Source organism: Cervus elaphus, chromosome 22, assembly GCF_910594005.1.
Source record: "Cervus elaphus chromosome 22, mCerEla1.1, whole genome shotgun sequence".
Lineage (NCBI taxonomy): Eukaryota > Metazoa > Chordata > Mammalia > Artiodactyla > Cervidae > Cervus > Cervus elaphus.
This window is the reverse complement of record NC_057836.1, coordinates 15,344,513-15,365,578: the sequence shown is the minus strand read 5'-3', so window position 1 is coordinate 15,365,578 and position 21,066 is coordinate 15,344,513. Positions and strand designations below refer to the sequence as shown.

Here is a 21,066-nt window from a genome sequence, read left to right as displayed (position 1 = left end):
CTTTCTCATCAGTAGCTGCTCTGTGAATTGTTGTAGTTTTATTGTGCTCATGGGAGCAGGTGAATGCAGAATCTTCCTACTCTGTCATCTTGGCCATGCCATCTGACAATCTAACTCAATAAATGAAAAGCCAATGGGGTAAAATGGGATAAAATAGCTCTCCTTCCTGTAAATAGCTCTCCTTCCTTTAGCTCCATTCATTCCTTTTGGTAATGAACATATCTTTATGTGTTGTTATTAGTCGCTCAGTCGTGTCTATTTGTGATCCCATGGACTATAGCCTGTCAGGCCCCTCTTTCCTTGGGATTTCTCAGGTAAGAATATTGGAGTGGGTTACCATTTCATTCTCCAGGGGATCTTCCTGACTCAGGGATTGAATTCATGTCTCCTGCGTTAACAGGCAGATTCTTTACCACTGAGCCACCAGGGAAGCCCATATCTGTATGTATCACATAGTAATCTTGATCAGTTGTATGCAATTTATGAATCTGTGTGAATATCAAATGTACTGAATTCTTTCTTGCGGTTTTTATGCTCTGCATTAACTCGGTATATTTCACTATATTTTAGTGTTTCTTAGGTTTCCATCTTTCTTTCAAGATTGGTTGTGGTTTAAAAAAAATAAACAATATTTAAGAATGAAAATGAAAACAGTGTAAAATGGCCAGAACTGCTAGGTGATAAATGGCTGGGGGCCAGAGCCTGAGCATGTGTCTCTAGTCACCATGGGACATGTTCTTGGAAGCTCTCAGGCTGCTCATTAATAAACAGAAAACGTCTAAATAATTATTTTATGGATTGCTTCTTTACAAATGGAAATTGGAACGGAGGCCGTTACTGCCTTTTTTGATGTGAATGGGTTTTGTAAACCATTGAGTGGAGAATTCCGCTTTAGCTGATCCTTAGGGTCCCTTTCACAATTTTAGTAAAATATTAGAAAATAAATCATAATACTTTGTAAACTGGGAGGCTCAAGTCTGCATTATCCTCTACTGCGTTACCCACGAAATACATGTCAGGGTCAAAGTGCAGGCTTGAAAGCGGGCTGCTCTGAGTTGGCGCTGGATTCTTTTCTCATTAGCTGGGTGACCTTACACAAAATACTCAATTTCTCTGAGCTGTGCTCAGCTCATGCAAAGAAGAGGGACGGGCCAAGTAACCACCTCATGGGGTTACTGTCAGGACTTAGCATCCGTTAAACAAATGCTTGTTAAGCTGCATGCCAGACTCATTCGAGGCACTAAGGGAACAATGGTGAATAGGACCGAAAAAGTCTGCCCTCGTGAAGCTTACATTCTAGCCGCGTGTGCGTGCATGCTCATCATTTCCGTCTCTTTGCGACCCCATGGACTATAGCTCACCAGGCTCCTCTGTCCGTGGGATTCTCTAGGCAAGAACACTGGAGTGGATTACCACTTCCTCCTCCAGGGGATTCTCCCAACCGAGGGATCGAACCCACATCTCCTGCGTCTCCTGCATTGGCAGGCGGATTCTTTACCAGTGAGCCACCTGGGAAGCACAGTCTGTCGGTGGAGATGGACAGAAACACGAATCAGCTTAGAAAACGCTGTTAAGTCAGGTCAAGTGTTATGAAGAGCAGTGTAGCAAGGGCAGAGGTCAGGTGCCCTTTGGAGTGGGGTGAACCCAGGAGGCCTTTCTAAGGAGCTGACACTGGAGAAGAAACGGAAGAAGCGATGGCATGAATGTGAAAATGTGAGGATGGGGTTCCAGCTGCAGCAAAGGTCCTGAGGTGCAAGCTGGTGGGGTGTGTTTGAGGGACAGTAAGGACTCATGAGGTAGAGCCAAGAAAAAGGGGAACAGCAGGAGAAAACAAAATTGGGTTTGTTCCAAGGGGGTCAGGGGCTTGCGACCAGATCCCATAGGACCTAGTAGGTCATGTAAACAAGTTGGGGTCTCATCATGCATGCATGGGGAGGCATGGCTGCTAATCGAGGTCCACTCCTCCCCCACCCCGGGAGGAAATACACAAAGCAGTAGGAAGATGAGGGTCCGAACATGCCTTAAGTATTTCTCCTGGATTCTGAAGACGGTCCTGTTGAGGCTTTGGTATCTGGAAGCTCGGTTTGTTCCTGCCTTGTTTTTCTTGCTTCAACTTAACTTTCTCAGCTTTGACTTCTCTCCTGCTTGACTTTCCTTTTATAAAATTATTTTGCTTTAGTTTGGCTGCACTGGGTCTTCACTGCCACACTCCAGCTCTTGGTCACATGACACGGGCTTCCCTTGGTGCAGCACGCAGGCTTAGTTAGCTGCGTCAGGTCTTAGTTGCAGCACGTGGGATCTTCCTTGGGTCATGCATGATCTTTTATTGCAGTGCATAGACTCTCTAGTTATGGCGTGTGGGCTTAGTTGCTGTGTGGCTTGTAGGATCTTAGTTCCCTGACTAGGGATGGAACCTGAGTCCCCTGCATTGGAAGGTGGGGTCTTAACCACTGGACCACCGGGGAAATCCCCTGCCTGACTTTTCCACCTGCCACTTGCACCTCCCCTCTCTGTCTGCCCCTGGACTGGACGCCCTGCACATCTGGTCCTGGGTCCTCTTGGGTCTCTGGTCCCATTTGCCCCTCTGAACACATCTGCTACGTGCCTGTGATGGACAGCGTCAGCTCCGCCCATTCTGGCTTTGGTCCTGCATCCTGCCATCCTGGCCCCACAGTTTCCCTCACTCCGTAGACTGCTCTTTATTTGGAAACCTTTTAAATAAGAGGACTTAGCAAGGGAGAGGGAGGCACTTGATAGAAGTGGCTCAGGAGAGCATTAAAGACCCCGGGCGCTCTGGTTCCCCAAAGTCCTTTTTCCCCGCTGGGACTTCTGGGCAGCTCCCATCCCGTTGGCCGGCATCTGTGTTGTCTCCTAATGTCAGGATTGGAGCCAAGCCCCATTTTCTCAGCCACCGTGAGCCCAGCCCCTTTTCACTGGACTTTTTGGACTTCCCTCTTTTAAGCAAAATTTTCTTTCCAGAAGGGGCCCTTTCTTTGACCTCCCTGGGAAGGCTAAGAACTCAGAGTCTTCTGGCCTCGGATTGTTGATTACAGGAGCCAGCCATGGTGTCTGTCGGCCTGTGCCTGGCAGAGGGATCGGCAGCCTGGCTCCTGCTGTCTGCTTTGGCAGAAGGGTGATGATCTGACTGTTCTTCCCAACCTGGGGTCCCGCACACAGGGCTGGGTTCAGGCTGACAGTGAGAAGGCAGGTTGAGGGAGAGTCCTGGGGAACCTGTCATCCTGTGACTGGTAGGGACGGTCCTTTCTCATGGACATGTCTGTACTCACAGGAGAGAAGGGCCACGTGCTTGGAGTCCTGAGGAAAGAAACCCATCAACACCAGTTTTAAATAAATATTAACTATGTCTGCGAAAGTGCAAGTGTTAGTCACTTGGTCGTGTCTGACTCTTTGCGATCCCCTGGACGGTAGCCCGCCAGGCTCCCCTGTCCATGGGATTCTCCAGACAAGAATACTGGAGTGGGTTGCTATTCCCTTCTCCGGGGGATCTTCCCAACCCAGGGATTGTACTTGGGTGTCCTGCATTGAGCCACCAGGGAAGCCCCATTTAAACCAAAGAGAAGGTGACAGGAAGGACCCCGACACCTTCAACCGTTTTGTACCTCTGAATCCAATCTTAACACTGATTTTTAACTCACCTTGTAAGGTTTTGTGAGCATGAAATGAGATGCTATCAAGTACTTAATTTAGGGCTTGACCTGTGGTCCCTGACACGTGAATGTCCCTCCCCTTGTTCTCCTGACCCCTTCTCAACCACATCATCTCCAGGCTGAGGTATAGGAGAGGATGCTGGCAATTCAGGAGGCAAAACTATGCCAGCCGCATCTCTGGGTTTCAGCTGGGAGAGGCTATCGCTGGCTGCCTGGCTGCTTCTGCAGTCAGAAATTCTAGGCTGACTTCCAGAGAGTCAGCCGTGGTGAACTTTAATTAAAGGCTCAGAAATTCTTTCTGGAGTCCCTGCACCTGCCCATAATCCTGCTCAGGGTACCTGAACCTGTGTGCCTTTAATCCACCTCAAGGGGCAGGGAAAGCCTGACCACTCTTTGTCAGACCAGGAAGGAGGGTGCCCCACCGCCGCTGTGTCAGATGATGTGGGCTTGGCAGGAACTGAGAGCTGTAAATTACCTCTCCAGCTACATGGCTACCCCTGCCCCCGTCCCCCGCATACCCATCTCCGGCCCCAGTCTGATCTCCTGAGGATGGTGCCATCATCATGTGGCCTAGGTCATCGCCTCGGGGACCCTGCCGAATGCTGACCTCGGTCTCGGGCTGGTTACCTTGGTCTGGAAGCCTTGTCTTTGGTTGGCCTTCTGAGCTGCCCTCAGATGACAGCTCCCCTTTCAGGGCTGCTGAACAGTCTGAGCCTGAATGATGATGCTTGCCTGATGTGGGTTACTTGCTGTCTGGCTTGAAGGCAAGAGAACGAGTAAGATGCCCTCCAAGGAGTCTGTTGGCCTGCGGGTTATAGGGCATGTGGTATCTTGAGCCATTTCAAAGCCAAGGTATAGTATACAGACAGAAGGATATATGCACGAAAAAATATACAACTCTTGGAATTTTTGAAAACTTGAGTACACCCTTACACCCATTACCCAGATCAAGGAATAACATTATAGTAAGTCCCCTACGTATGAACCTTCAAGATGCAAACTCTCAAACATGCGAAAGTGCTTTCACATGTCCATCGACATCAGGCGTGAGTGAGCTGGCAGCTTGCCCTCCATCTCCTGTTGTTGACGAGCCTTCAGCTCCACCACCTCCCACCTCCTCTCCCTCCCCGGGTCAGTAACTCTTCTTGCCTGGCCACTCAATGCCAGCCCCTGCGTGCCGGCTGTTGTGCTGTCCTATTGTACTTTTCAAGGTACTGTACCGTGAGAGTAAAAATGTTTTCTTTACCTTTTGTGTCTGTTTTTTATGTGCTATTTGTGTGAAAAGTACTATAAGTCTATTACAGTACAGCAGTCTATAGTGTGTTAGTTGGGTACCTAGGCTAAATATTTGGACTTAGGAAAAGGGCTCTCGGAACAGAACTCGTTGGTATGTAGGGAACTTACTGTATTAACACCCAAAGTCCCCCCACTCTCACCCATTTCCCCTGTAGTCGCTGCCTTCCTCGGGCTAATAACCATCTGTATTTAACACAGTTATTTTGCTTTTGAACTTTAAAGACATAGAGTTATACAGTGTAATAATTTTTGTGTCCCTGTCTTCTTTTGTTCAGAGGGTGTGTGGTGTTGTCCCCGATGTTGTATGCTCTCATATTTTGTCCATTCTCCTTGTTGTATAATATTCTTTTGGGCAAATGTGTCAGAACATATTTATCCATTCTCTTGCTTAGGGCCATCTGGGTAGTTCCCAGTTTGGGGGGTGTTATGAACAGTGCTGGGCTTCCCAGGTGGCGCTAGTGGTAAAGAACCCACCTGCCAATGCAGAGACATAAGAGATGCTGGTTCGATCCCTGGGTCAGGAAGATCCCCTGGAGAAGGAAGTGGCAACCCACTCCAGTATTCTTGCCTGGAGAATCTCATGGACAGAGGAGCCTGGCTGGCTTCAACCCATAGGGTCACAAAGAGTCGGACACAACTGAAGCAACTTAGCACACACACACACACACACACACACACACACACACATATTCGAATCACTTTGCTATACACCTGAAACTAAAACAACATTGTAAATCAACTATACTTCAATAAAAACAATTCTGGATGAACTTAAAAAGAACTTTCTTATTTTATTATAGCACCAAATATTCAATGCTATAAATTTCTAAGTATTACTAGCATTCTAAGTGTGATGGCATCCCACAAATTTTGATATGTGTGTTTTTATTTTCACTCAGTCAAAAATATTTTCTAATTTCCTCTGTGATTGCTTCTTTGACCCCTGGGTTACGTAGAAAGATATTGTTTAATTTCCAAATATTTGGGGATTTTTCCAGGCATCTTTCTGCTGTTTAATTTAGTTGTGGTCATGGTAAAACATTTTTACTGTTTCATTTTTTAAAAATTTGTTAGATTTGCTTCAGGATTCAAAACCTGGTCTATCTTGGTGACTATGTATTACAAAGAATGTGTTTTCTGTTGATTGATGGTGTGTTACATAGATATCAATTTGGTCAAGTTGGTTTGAAGTGACTGTTGTATCCTTATTGCTTTTTCTGTACTTGTTCTGTCAACTACTAAAAAGAAGTGTTGAAGCCCCTTATTTATACAGGAGGAAATATGTATTTATCCTTCTAGTTCAATTCTATCAGTTTTTTTGTTCTTCATTTTTTGTTATTATGGACCATTTTTCAAGCTGTTCTGGAATTTGTTACAATATTGCTTCTGTTTTTTTGTTTTGGTTTTTTGGCTGAGAGGCATAGGGAATCTTAGCTCCCTGACCAAAGATTGAATCTGCAGCCCCTGCATTGAAAGGTGAAGTCTTAACCACTGGACCACCAGGGAAATCCTTAGTTCTATCAGTTTTACTTGCATGTATTTTGATGTATGCATTTGACATAGGTATTTCACTGTATGCATCAATATTTAGGATTATTTGGTCTTCTTAATGAATTGATCACTTTATGATTATTTGGTCATCCCTTTTATACCTCAGCTTTCTTTTCATTAGCATTGGCATGGTATGTCTTTTTCCATTCCTTTGCTTTCATTCTGTAAATGCCTTTATATTTCATGTGGGTTTCTTATACATTTATATTTAATGTAATCATTTATGTATTTGTATTTTAAATCTACCATATCACTGTTTGTTTCTACTTGTTCTGTCTGTTCTTTGTTCCTGTTTTTCCTCTTCTCATGCCCTCTTTTGAAATCTTATCATTCCACTTTATCTCCAGTATCAGCCATTTAAAAAACTTAGTGCTTGCTCCAGGGTTTACAAAATACATTAATGTGTCATATTTTGCTTTCAAATAATATTATACTACTTCACATAGAGCATAAGAACCTTACAACAGCATACCTCAGTTTCCGCCCTCAATTTCCTCCTTCCTATATTTTGTGCTACTACTACATACATTTCACTTTAATGTCTATTGTGAACACCACAATATGTTGTAACTGGTTTTGTTCTATGCCAGTGTTTCTCAAACTTTTTTCCCGATTGTTTCTTTCCTAAGGCACTTTGTAGCCATTATTTTTTTCCTGAATTTCCTCTTCACAGTTAAAATCCTACATCAGTTTATGTTCTTTGGCCTTCTGGAAGCCTTACAAATAACTGTAATAACTAAGACAGTTTTCGGCTTCCAAAGAACTAATTTTGTTCCCTTGGGGGGGACAGTTTTGCCCCCATTGAGAACGATATTTTAGACAGTGAATTACCTTTTAAAAAGATAAGAAATAAGAAAAATGTCTTTATATTTACCATTATTTTTTACTATTTCTGGTACTCTCCATGAAAGATCTGTATATCTAGATTTTTAACTAAAGAACTTCCTTTCACATTTCTGGTTGTTCAGATCTGTTGGCAGTGAATTCCCTCAGCTTTTGCTTGCTGAAATAGTTTTTATTTTGTCTCATTTTTGAAAGCCACTTTCTTTCTGTATAGTATTCTAGATTGACTGTTTTTTTTTTTCATTCCATACTTTAAAGTTGCCACTTTCTTATCTTATGGCTTGCATAATTTCTGCCAAGAAATTGTGTATAAGTCTCACCTTTGTTCCTTTGTACCTAATACCCTCCTTTCCTCGTTCCTCCCGTCCCTCCCACTCCAGCATTCTTCCCTCGTGGCTCAGCAGGAAAGAATCTGCCTGCAGTGCAGGGGCCACAGGAGACCTGGGTTTGATCCCTGGGTCAGGAAGATCCCCTGGAGGAGGGCATGGCAACCCACTCCAGTATTCTGGCCTGGAGAATCTCCATGGACAGAGGAGCCTGGCAGGCTACAATCTATAGGGTCGCAAAGAGTTGGACATGACTGAAGCAACTTAGCACGCATGCACTACCACTCCAACTTAAAGGTTTCTTTCTTCCTATCTTTGCTTTTCAGAAGTTTGATTATGATGTGTCTAAGTGTGTGAGATTTTATTTTTATTTTTTGATCTGTTCTGCTTGGGGTTCCTTAGAATTCTTAGATCTGTTTTGTTATTTTTGATTAATTTTGGAAAATTCTTAATCATAATCCATGCAGATATTCCTTCTATCCTGTTGATCTTACTCCTCTGGGACTTCAGTTACATGTATGATACCTTCTTTGACACTGCCTGTAGCCCTTGATCGACAGATTCTATTTTCTTCTTTATTCTTTATATCTTAGTTTGGATAGTATTCATTGACTTGTATGCAAGTTTATTGAGTCTTTCCTCAGCTGCATTCAGTCACCTGCTAAGACATTCTAATGAAGACATTTTTCATATCTGATAAAATATTTTTGCTCTAGTATTTCCATGTTACACTCTTGCGTTTCTGTCTCTCTGTGGAAATTCCCAATTTTCTCTTTTGTATTAGATTCTTCCTTAACGTATTATTGTAATTACTTTAAAGTTCCTGTATGGGACATCCCTGGTGATCCAGTGGTTAAGAGTTCACCTTCCATTGCAGGGGGTGTGGGTTCAATCTCTGGTTGGGGACTTAAGATCCCACAGGCCTCATGGCCAAAAAATCAAAACATACAACAGAAGCAATATTGTCACAAATTCAATAAAACTTTAAACTTAACTTAAAAATGGTTCACATCAAAAAAAAAAAAAAAGAGAGAGAGAGAAATCCCTGTATGATAATTGTGGCATCTAGATCAACTTTGGTTTTATTGATTTCCTCATTTCTTAATAGTTCATTTTTTATGTTTCTCAAGCTTTTTTTTTTTTTTTTAAAAAAAACATTCATCTGTTTTTATTTATTTGGCTGCTCCAGCTCTTAGTTGCAGCGTGTGTGCTCTAGTTCCCTGACCAGGGATTGAACCCAAGCCCTCTGCATTGGGAATGTGAAGTCTTAATGGCAGAACCACCAGGGAAATCCTGCTCAAGATTTTTTTTTTCCTCAATTCCGAACACTGTGTTTGAAAGGACAGTAGAGACTAAGTAAATGGTGTCTATGCCCGGAAACAGGCTTCTGCCTCTCTGTCAGGCCTTTAGTGGGGGAGCGGGGCCGGTCCAGTCAGAGGTGGAGGTGGCTTTGGGTGCCGTTGCTGCTGGAATCACTCGTGCACCACGGACTTCAGATTCCTTGGTGGTGGGATGCTGTGACTGTGCTTCCTGGGGGTTGTTGTCGGTGTTCAGTCACCAAGTCGTGTCCGACTCTCTGCGACCCCGTGAACTGCAGCATGCCAGGCTCCCTGTCCTTCACGATCTCCCTGAGTTTGCTCCAACTTATGTCCATTGAGTCAGTGATGCTATCTAACCACCTCATCCTCTGTCGCCCCCTTCTCCTCTTGCCCTCAATCTTTCTCAGCACGAGTCAGGTCTTTTCCAATGGGTTGGCTCTTCATATCAGGTGGCCAGAGTATTGGAGCTTCATCTTCAGCATCAGCCCTTCTAATGAAATAGTTAGGGTTGATTTCCCTTAGGATTTACTGGTTGGATTTCCTTGCTGTCCAAGGGACTCTCAAGAGTCTTCTCCGGCATCCCAGTTTGAAAGCATCAGTTCTTCGGCGCTCAGCCTTCTTTATGGTCCAACTCTCACATCTATTGTAGGGCACTGGAAATTGGTCCTCATGGTCCCTTTCAGCCCTTTGCCTCATGGGGGGGTCTCTCTCCTGCCCTTCCCCAGCATCAGACTGCTGATTTTTGTTACCCTCTGCTTGAGGCTTTTGGTTTAAAAGAAAGATGGTTCAGGGAGATGGGTGAGCTTTCTTGCCTGTATGCATCTAAGGGGGCTCTCTCTGGCTCCTATGTTGTCTACAGTCCTTCTCATGAGAAGCCTGGTGGTCTTCCCATAGGATCTTGTGAATGAGTACAACCTCCTCTTGTGTCTGGAGTGCCCAGTTATTCAATCTGTCATGCTGACCTTTGCTCAGCTTCCAGTGTCTTAAAAATTTTTAGCTGTTCCTTCCTACTCACTTTTATGGTGACTGCCTTTTTGTCTCACGCCAACAAAACTGTTGTGAGTCCATTTTTCCTTGGAGGAGCTTGTCATTTTAAAAAAGTGCGGCTCATCTGGTTACCTGGCAACTTCTACTGTCTGATGGGCTCATGAAAAGTTTTGATTCACAGGTTATCTAGCTTTCTTTTATTGTTAGGATGAAACCTACATTTCCTGGCAGTTGTCTACATCCTAAGTGGAAGCAGTGCTCTGCTTGGTGGTCGATAAATAAGTTTTATTTGTTCTCCTTACTCTCTAGTCTTTAGATCAAAAGGTGAGCTGAGCTCCTAGTTCCCTCCTGCATTTTATGTCAGAGGCTCCTGAGAAATAAAATATACTTCTCCTCTGTGGATTGTGTTTTTCTCATCGAGCATCCATAATCAATATTCATCTAAGGGAAAACCCCTTTTTAGAGACTGAATGTGGTCATTTATTAACTGTATGATCTGGGGAACAAAAAGATATGGATGATACCTTTTCTTTTGAAAAGAAACCACTTTTTATTATAAAAAGGAATTCATGAAAAAATAGAGTTAAAAAATGCAGAAACATTAAAAAAGCAATAGAAACCACCCATCAGCTAAAGAAACCATGACCTATGTTTTATCTAATTTCTTCTAGTTCTTTTTCTATGACTGTATTTATATTGGTTTGCATACATCAGTGTGTGTGGTTTTTTTTTTTTTTTTTTTTTTTTTTTTTTTTTAGTGTGTGTGTTTTTGTGTGTGTTAGTCGCTCAGTCATGTTTGACTCTTTGTGACCCCCATGGACTGAAGGCCACTAGGCTCCTCTGTCCTTGGAATTCTCTAGGCAAGAATACTGGAGTGGGTTGCCATGCCCTTCTCCAGAGGATCTTCCCAACCTAGGAACTGAACCCAGGTCTCCTTCATTGCAGGCAGATTATTTACCGTCTGAACCACCAGGGAAGCCCATACATCATTGTGTATGCCCCCAAATTTGTGTGTTTTATTTAAATAGTTTCAAAACGGTGTGTTTTTCTGTGGGTTGAGTGCTATGGCACTTATGAAACGCTGAGATGTTATTCACGTGTGTCTGGTAAAGATGCCAAAATTTATGGCATATTCTCAGTTTGCCGTTAGGGCTGGATTCCTTCTTGCAACTTCTTTCCACGAACAGGTGTGCGTATGTGATTCTAATGGAATGCGATTCGTTTCAGAAAACGCCAATTGTTGATTCCCTGTGCTGAGGTCCTCCCACCTTCCCCAGATAACTTCCGTCCCTTTCCATTTGTGCCGGCCCATCGTCAGGTTTACAGCAAACAGAGAGAAGGAAAGTCTATGATCTTCTTAACTCATGTTTCATTTTCTTCTTTTTCCAGAAAGTATTTTGGAGAAAAGATTGGACTGTATTTTGCCTGGCTGGGATTATATACATCCTTCCTCATCCCGTCATCTGTCATTGGGATCATCGTGTTTCTTTATGGATGTGCAACCATCGAAGAAGATATTCCCAGGTGAGCTGATTTTAAAGGCGAAGGCTCAGTTCCCACATGTCAGTCGTTCAGAGTGTCATCCCAGTTGCAAGGACATCGTACATTTCACACGTATCCTTCCAGAACCCCACCCTGTGTCCTCCTTCCCACTTCCTTTCCTTCTCTCCTGAGAGAGCGGGGAGCATCGGATTCTGAGAACAGCTCAGAGTCATGCTGAGTGTGGCCACTTCCTTCCCTGGTCAAACTCTTCTCCAGGACCAGGGTCTGATTGGGCAGGTAGAAGATAATTGGTGATAAAAGAAACTATGCCTGGGAAAAGTTTTTTTCCCCTCAATTTTGTGGCATTTTTCTCTCATTTTCCAGACACACCAAGTGTTGAGTGGCATTGGGTAGGGATGGCATCTGTGGTCAGCTACTGCTGGGATAGAATACTATGAATTGAGGACACCTCAGCCCTGGCTCTGGGAGTCAGAGACTGCAGGAGGTGACAGGGGGCTCTTGAAGATCCAAGAGATGGAACAAAGGCTGGTCCTGATGAGGAATAGAGATCCTACAAAAAAATAGACACTCAACAAAAGAACATCCTTTAGGGTGGACTGTTTTATATATTAGCTGTGAAACGGGGTACCTTGCTCCCTGACTTTCCATTTCCTCGGCTGTCAAATGGCAATACTAACACCTGCCTCATGGTGGTATCCTGAGGATTAAAGGAGACAGTGTCTGGCACCCAGCAAAGTATTCATAAACAATTCTTGAACGAACCAACACAGGCAGAAATAGAGTACAGGGGACAGAAGAGACACTTAGCCAATGTTTAGAATTTAAAGCTCTTGGCACCTCCAGAACTGTCCTGGCAAACTGAAGCATCATTTGTGTATTTTAATACTCTTGCAGTTGCAAGTGATAGAAATGCATGGAAACTAGCTTAAGCAAAAAAGGGAATTTATCCTCGGGGTTTGGTGGGGAGGCCTCAGTGGATCCAGTGGCTGGCACGTGGTTTGCCCAAAGGACTGTGGAAATAGGGATTCCTTCTATTTACTGGCTGTCTCTGATTCTTTCAAGTATTTCTTGTTTCAGTACAGAGTTTCTCCATAGGATGTGAATATTGCTGCTAGTAGCTCACGGGGTGTCACATTTTAAGAGCTTTATATGTGATTGATCCCAAGTGAAAAAGTCCTGTCGACTCCTTTTGGCCTAAGTGGCGGCCGTGGACCAGCTGATCATGCCTGGGGGGGTGGGGGGGCAGGGTGACACCGTGCCGCAGGGATTCTCCTTCAATAGCCTGGGGGATGGGGGCACTGGGCAGCCTGCAGGTGTCCACTGCAGTGGGGGGTGGTGATGGGGAAGTCAGGACCATCCTGAAGAAACGGGGAGAGCTGGGCTGTTTGAGGATAGCATGATAAGTGGTAAGAACCCGGTGGCTCTGTCCTTTGTGTCACTCTGTAGAAAAGCCCTTTCGAATTAGTGAAACTGGCGATGACATGTATGTAGTTAGAATAAAGCTAAATACCTTAGTATAAGCCCAGGGATTTGAATATTTGTGTATAGAACCCTGTCATCATCCATCCAGGATTCTTGACTGGAGTTCTGGGACCTTTGAGCTATGTTTTCAGGGCTGTGCCATCCACAGCATAAAGGAAGAAGGTGTGTGTGTGTGTGTGTGTGTGTGTGTGCGCGCGCGCGCGTGCGCGCGCACACACGTGCTCAGTCATATCTGACTCTTTGCCACCCCATGGACTGTAACCCAGCAGACTCCTCTGTCCATGGAATTCTCCAGGCAAGAATACTGGAGTGGGTTGCCATTTCCTACTCCAGGGAATCTTTCTGACCCAGGGATGAAACCCATATCTCCTGCATTGGCAGGCAGATTCTTTACCACTGCACTACTTGGGGAGTCCAAAGGAAGAAGGAATACACACTGCATTCCTCGTGTGAGTTGTATCAGTGCTGGATGGTTTTTATGTGCTGTGTCTTCGATCTTGAAACGATCAATGTTGTCAGCGATAGGTGTTCTTATTCTCACCTCAGAGAGATGGAGACATGGTCTCCATAGAGAGGCAGGGTCACCTAACTTCTCCAGCTTCAGCAATAGTTGTCAGGGTTGGGATTTTTTTTTAATTTGCCCCTGGTTCTAACCCAGATCAGTGAAATCACACTGATGTTTTATTTTTTTTTTAATTTTTATTTATTTATTTTTTTTTGTCATACATTGATATGAATCAGCCATAGATTTACACGTATTCCCCATCCCGATCTCCCCTCCCACCTCCCTCTCCACCCGATTCCTCTGGATCTTCCCAGTACACCAGGCCCGAGCACTTGTCTCATGCATCCCACCTGGGCTGGTGATCTGTTTCACCATAGATAGTATACATGCTGTTCTTTTGAAATATCCCACCCTCACATTCTCCCACAGAGTTCAAAAGTCTGTTCTGTATTTCTGTGTCTCTTTTTCCGTTTTGCATATAGGGTTATCGTTACCATCTTTCTAAATTCCATATATATGTGTTAGTATGCTGTAATGTTCTCTACCTTTCTGGCTTACTTCACTCTGTATAAGGGGCTCCAGCTTCATCCATCTCATTAGGACTGGTTCAAATGAATTCTTTTTAATGGCTGAGTAATATTCCATGGTGTATATGTACCACAGCTTCCTTATCCACTCATTTGCTGATGGGCATCTAGGTTGCTTCCATGTCCTGGCTATTATAAACAGTGCTGCGATGAACATTGGGGTGCACGTGTCTCTTTCAGATCTGGTTTCCTCAGTGTGTATGCCCAGAAGTGGGATTGCTGGGTCATATGGCAGTTCTATTTCCAGTTTTTTAAGAAATCTCCACACTGTTTTCCATAGCGGCTGTACTAGTTTGCATTCCCACCAATAGTGTAAGAGGGTTCCCTTTTCTCCACACCCTCTCCAGCATTTATTGCTTGTAGACTTTTGGATAGCAGCCATCCTGACTGGCGAGTATCACCCATGCCCCTCGGCATGTGGAATCTTAGTTCCTTGACCAGGGATCGAACCCTCAGCCCCTGTAGTGGAAGTGTGGAGTCTCAACCACTGAACTGCCAGGGAAGTCCACCATGGTTGAGATTTGACCTCTGTTGCCTCCTGGCTTTTCAGGTGACTCAGTGGTAAAGAACCCGCCTGCCAATGCAGGAGACTCAGGAAATGCAATTTCAATCTCTGGATCAGGAAGATCCCCTGGAGTAGGAAATGGTTACACACTCCAGTATTCTTGCCTGAGAAATCCCTCGGACAGAGGAGCCTGGCGGGCTACAGTCCATGGGGTTGAAAAGAGTCGGACATGATTAAGCAACTGAGCATGCAGGCACATGCCTCCTGCTCCAAAGTCTTTGCTTTCCCCAGTAATCTGTGGCATCTTCCCCAGGGCTCTGACCCTCCTTGGCAGCCCAGGAGCTCCACGGCCCCTCCTGGTGCCTTCTCAGAGAACACAGCTCTGTTGCCCCATTATGATTGCTGGAGATTGGGGTCTCAGGTTGATCCAAACTGGAGGACTCGTCCCATGCACTGAGGACCAACAGTGCGGCGGGTAGGGAGTCCATGTGCTGGTTGATCAGGACTTGGGACTTCCGCCCTGGTTCCCCACATGGGAACGCATGTGATAGTGGCCACGGCAGCTGGAAGGGACCATGGTCTACACATGCTGCAAAGGCGTGTACTTGTGCACACGTGTGGGCTTTTATATGTGTGCAGGTGTACATGCTTGTACAATGAGATCATCATCATTGCAGATACATCACAATGCCTGTCGAGTGTGTGATGTTTTATAAACTATGGATAGCAGTCCATTAGTGGATTATAGAATCAATTTAATGGTTATCTTTTAAATGAACTAGAATAAGGGTCTTCCCTGGTGATCCAGTGGCTAAGACTCCAGTCTCCCAATACAGGGGGACTTGATTTGATCCCTGATTTGGGAACTAGATCCTACATGTTCCAAATAAGAGTTCACATACGGCAACTAAAAGATCCTGTGTGCCACAACTGTGACCTGGTGCAGCCAAGTAAATAAATAAGTATTTTTAAAAATGCAGTAGAATAAGACTAAAGGAAATCAACCCTGAATATTCATTGGAAGGACTGATGCTGAAGCTGAAGTTCCAGTACTTTGGCCACCTGATGTGAAGAGCTGATTCGCCAGGAAAGACCCTGATGCTGGGAAAGATTGAGAGCAGAAGGAGAAGGGGGTGACAGAGGATCAGATGGCTGGATGGCGTCATTGACTCAATGGACATGAGTTTGGCAAACTCCGGGAGTTAGTGAGGGACAGGGAAGCCTGGCGTGATATAGTCTGCAGAGTCACAGAGTCGCCAGATATGACGGAGTGGCCAAACAACGAAGAATAAGATAAGATAGAGTAGAATGAAATATAATTTTAGTATTCATCACGAGACGGAAGTATCAGAATTGTTTCATGACATTCAATTTAGTGATATAAGTGTGTTTATGGATAGAGAATATGTCTATATTTGCATAGTGGAGTCTGTTGTAAAATTTTTTGAACTTTTTTAACTTTCCAGAATGAAAATGTGTAAAATTGGCTGCTATAAAATTTGAAATTTTGATTCTCAGTTTTTCATACTCAGAATAGGGTATGGCCAACCAGGAAGGTGTGAATAGAAAAAGTCAAGCATATTATGAAGTAGTTTTTGAGAACTCCTCCTCAGTCATAATTGTATATCTATCAGAAGTCCAAGCTCCATGCCCGATGAACACTCACAAACAATCGATACCACTCCTTGTCAATAAAAGAACAGCCTCTAAATCCCAATACAGAATCCAGACAAATTCATACCCTTTGAGGGTTTATGTCTATCAGTCACTCCTTGTTGTTTTGTTGTTCAGTTGCCAAGTCATGTCTGATTCTTTGTGGACCCATGAACTGCAGGACGCCAGACTTCCCTGTCCTCCCAGCCACTCCTGAGCGATTAAAAACTTTCACCCTTACTGGGATTATTTTAAAGGTCTCCACTTTGGGCATCAGGCCTGGAATTTAGTATCTGTGTATCACTTTTTTAAAAAGTGTTTTGTTTTGAAAACCATACAGATTCACTGGAAGCAGTAAAGATAGTGCAGAGGGGCCCAATGTACCCTTCATCCAGTTTCCCCCAATGATTATGTCTTATAAAGCCACAGTCCAGCATCAAAACCAGAAAAGTTACATTGCGTGAAACTTTAAATGGTATCTTTTATCGCCAATAACTTTGATATGTGAGTTAGATGCTTCATTTAATAGTATTTCCATATGTGCGTGATATGTCTAGGAACCTTCGTCTGCTTAGCAAGGAGTTGGTTCCGTTTGTTCTCCATTTGCTTACATGCATGGGAAAGGCTGGAGCTTTTTTTTTTTTTTAAAGGTGATTAATCTAAACCACATTTTTAAAAAACTGGTTACTTTAGAGCTGAGATCTTAATAGCAGATGTTCTGTCTGAATTTCTTGAATAATTGCCTCCCTTTGTGGCTAGTAGAGCCGTATATGTCACTGGACTTGTGAGCGGTGGGTCACTCATTGAGAACACCACCCACTCCGGGGTCTTGGTTCACCTGATGGTCAAACCATTCATCAACCTTCTTCTGTGTCCGAGAGAACATGATAGATTGAAGAACCACGTCATTGGATTTATAGCCACTGTGGCTTCTAACTAAGAATCTGTGGATGATGCAGCTAGTGAATGACCCAGACCTGACTTTAGTGAATGAACCAGACCTGACTTCAGTTATTGGGGTGTCTCCCCCTCTTTCAGCTTGTCTCAGAGACTACAAAGTCCTTTAATGTCATCCTAAGGCAGAATTTCTCCAGAATCTTCTTCCAGTTGCTTGCATCAAAAACTCAAAAGATGCAACAAAAAATCGCCAACCCAATACATACAGAGCATTCTGACTTCAAACCTAAATGATGTGGGACTATCCATGCTAGCATGGCTGCCATTTTGTACAAATGATTGTCAGTTGACTGTATTCTAATTTTAAAACCATTTATGTACACAGCATTCACATTTCAAAGTACTCTGTACCAAGGTGGTGCTAATATTTTTTTTTTCCCCTGACCTTTTAGCATGGACTAGTTCTGATTGAGATTAGGTTTTCTAGGATTATCCATCTCCTTGTATATATGTAAAAAATCTCCTCCATGACAAAGATTTGAGAAGCAGTGGCAGATTTTATTTTCTTGAGCTCCAAAATCACTGCGATAATGACTGTAGTCATGAAAATAAAAGACACTTGCTCCTTGGAAGAAAAATTGTGACAAACCTAGACAGTGTATTAAAAAGCAGAGATATCACTTTGCAGACAAAGGTCTGTATAGTAGCAGCTATGGTTTTTCCTGAGGGCTTCCCTCATAGCTCAGTCCATAAAGAATCTGCCTGCAATGCAGGAGACTCGGGTTCAATTCCTGGGTCAGGAAGATCCCCTGGAGAAGGAAATGGCAACTCTCTCCAGTATTCCCGCCTGGAGCATCCCATGGACAGAGGAGCCTAGCAGGCTACAGTCCATAGGGTCACAAGAGTCAGACATGATTTAGGGACTAAATCGCCACTGCCATGGTTTTTCCGATAGTCGTATATGGATGTGAGTTGGACCATAAAGGTGGCTGAATACTCAAGAGTTGATGTTTTTGAACTGTGGTGATGGAGAAGACTCTTGAGAGTCCCTTGGACAGCAAGATCAAGCCACTCAATCCTAAAGGAAATCAACCTTGAATATTCATTGGAAGGACTGATGCTCCACTACATTGACCACCTAATTCGAAGAGCCAGCTCATTGGAAAAGACCTGGATGCTGGGAAAGAGTGAAGGCAGGGGGAGAAGGGGGCAACAGAGGGTGAGATGGTTGGTTGGTGATGAATTTGAACAAATTCTGGAAGGTAGTGAAGTATAGGGAAGCCTGGTATGCTGCAGTCCATGGGGTCGCATAGAGTCGGACTCGACTTAGTGACAGAACAGGTAACGGCTCAGAAGCAAAGCTGTTTGCTGGACTTTGTGCAAACTGACAAGTTTTCCGTATGAATCTGTTTTCTAATCGGCACTCTCCTCCTAAAAGCACCAGCTCCTCTACCAGGCAGCCATCACGTGTCTGGCCCAGAAGACTTCAGTCCTGCTCTCCAGTTACCAATAAACACATGCCCAGGTGAAGTCAGCATGGCTGAACTTACTATTAAGAAATTACTATTTAATATTGTCGTCGTGAGTGAGTCACCGATCTTGACACTTGCCAGTGGAGTGCTCAGCAGCAAGTCCGTGGAGGAGCTGGGATTTATCCTGAGACCCAGAGTTTCCATTCTCTCACACAGAAGGACTTCCCTGCCGAGGCTCATTAAAAACGAGCCTGAGAGCTGGGACTTGACAGACGCCGACAGCCCTCGGTGAAACCTTTTAACTGCTTAGCGATGGGAGCTAGACACAAGCATCCAGCCGGCTTCTGGGTTTCATCTAAGCCCTTGGCTCAGGCATCCGGGTACCAGCTCCCTCAGCCGGCTGTCCCATGCTCGGTAGCGCCCTCTGCTGCGTCTTTCCGGAGAAAACCCAGCTGTGGTTTCGGCCTGTGATCCCTGCCTCCCCATCATGGGGTCTGGTCTCCTCCAGCTGCTTTGTGAGAACAGCCAGTGCTTCATTTTCGTGAAATCTCTACTCCTCCACCCTTTTCCCCCAAGTGATGAGCTGAGCCATCTACTCATCTCCGAGGGGAAATATCACACACCAGAGTGATGAGTTCATTCATTTTCCTACCGGACTGCAGTGTGGAGGGTTATTGGGGAAACCAGTTGGGGCTGAGAAATCCTTGGTTCTTATTTGCAAGCACCTGATGAGCCTGAAGTTATTGGGTCCAGCTGATCCACCTAACAAGTGAATGGAATTTCAAATATATGCACGAGTCCGGTAAAGAGAAATATACTGAAAATAAGTGAGAATAGATATGATGTTTATTTGACTCATGCTTTGTTCTCTTGGATTCTTGGAATCTAGACTTTGGGAGAATTTACCTTATTCTTCCTTGGTGGCCTCCCTGGATTTCCCTGGTGGCTCAGACGGTAAAGAATCTGCTTGCAATGCAGGAGACCTGGATTCGATCCCTAGGTTGGGAAGATCTCCTGGAGAAGGGAATGGCACAGTCCACTCCAGTATTCTTGCCTGGAGAATTCCATGGAGAATTCTTGCCCAGGTTCCATTCCAGAGGAACATGGAGGGCTGCAGTCCATGAGATTGAAAAGAGTCGGACACAACTGAGCAATTAATACACATCTTATTCTTCCAGCCTCTCGCATCCCATTTTGTGGTTAGGATAATTCTTATTAAGTTGAGGTTACTAATCCATCTTCTCCAAACAGTCGCATGGCTGATTCACTTAGAAGTTGGGCTTCCTCCCTCCTGACTCCATTCTTCTTTACATGACTTCTCCTTCTGGGAGGAAGACCTTGTGCTGGTCTAATGGTATGCTCATGTTGATTCCTCCATGTGACCATCCTAATACACGAATGAGATAGCTCATGCTTGAATGAGGATGATAAACTCTGACCTCTGGTGGGTGATTTATTCATAATTGTTGATGCTTCCCATCAGCCCCGTAGCACATGTGGATGGGACTTTATACAGCACTGGACTTCCCTCGTGGCTCAGATGGTAAAGAGTCCACCTGCAATGTGGGAGACCTGGGTTCAATTTCTGGATTGGGAAGATTCCCTGGAGAAGGGAACAGCTACCCACTCTAGTATTCTTGTCTGGAGAACCCCATGGATAGAGGAGCCTGGCGGGCTACAGTCCACGGGGTCACAAAGAGCAGGACACGACTGAGCAATTAGCACTTTCACTCTTTCATACGGCACCATCCAACGCACAGCATAACTGATACGTGGTCACTCACTTTCCATTGAGTCACGTCTAGTGATGGCTTCCATACCTCCAAAGGTAGCCCATCCATTTGTTAAATATTTTTTTCACTGGAGTGTAATTGCTTTACCATATTGTGTGAGTTTCCGTGGTACAGCAGCGTGAATCAGCTGTATGTAGACATATATCCCCTCCCTCTTGATTCTCCCTTCCACCCCCCGCTCCCCATCCCACCCCTCTAGGTCATCACAGAGCACGGAGCCGAGCTCCCCGTCTATCCAGCAGCTTCCCACTAGTTATCTCCTTCATACAGGGTGGTGTCTGTCTGTCTGTGCTGCTCTGTCCATTTGCCCCACCCTCTCCTTCCCTCCTGGGCCCACAAGTCCATTCTCTAAGTCTGTGTCTCCATTCTTTCCCTGAAAATAGGTTCATTCGTATCATTTTTCTAGATTCTATATATATGCGTTAATATATGACATTTGTTTTTTTCTTTCTGACTTACTTCGCTCTGTGTGCTTGACTCCAGGTCCATCCACATCACTACAAATGACCTAATTTTATTCCTTTTCATGGCCAAGTAATATTCCATTGTACATATGGACCACATCTTCTTTATCCATTCATCTGCCCACCCATTTTTAAAGAAAAGATACTAAAAACAGTACTCCCAAGGGAAAGAATCCAAGCCCAGCTCTCCTATGCTTTGCTGATGCAGTTACTGA

At 44.5% G+C, this 21,066-nt stretch overlaps 1 protein-coding gene across 2 annotated transcripts in view; it reads left to right on the top strand.

Annotated features, from left to right (window-relative positions):
* The window catches only part of ANO2 (anoctamin 2), a 336,156-nt gene that overhangs the window by 149,990 nt on the left and 165,100 nt on the right, over positions 1 to 21,066 (top strand). For both annotated transcript variants that reach the window (XM_043882141.1, XM_043882142.1), the window contains exon 11: positions 11,380 to 11,514. In XM_043882141.1, coding sequence (XP_043738076.1) covers positions 11,380 to 11,514 — 135 coding nt within the window. The remainder of the gene's footprint in view (positions 1 to 11,379; positions 11,515 to 21,066) is intronic.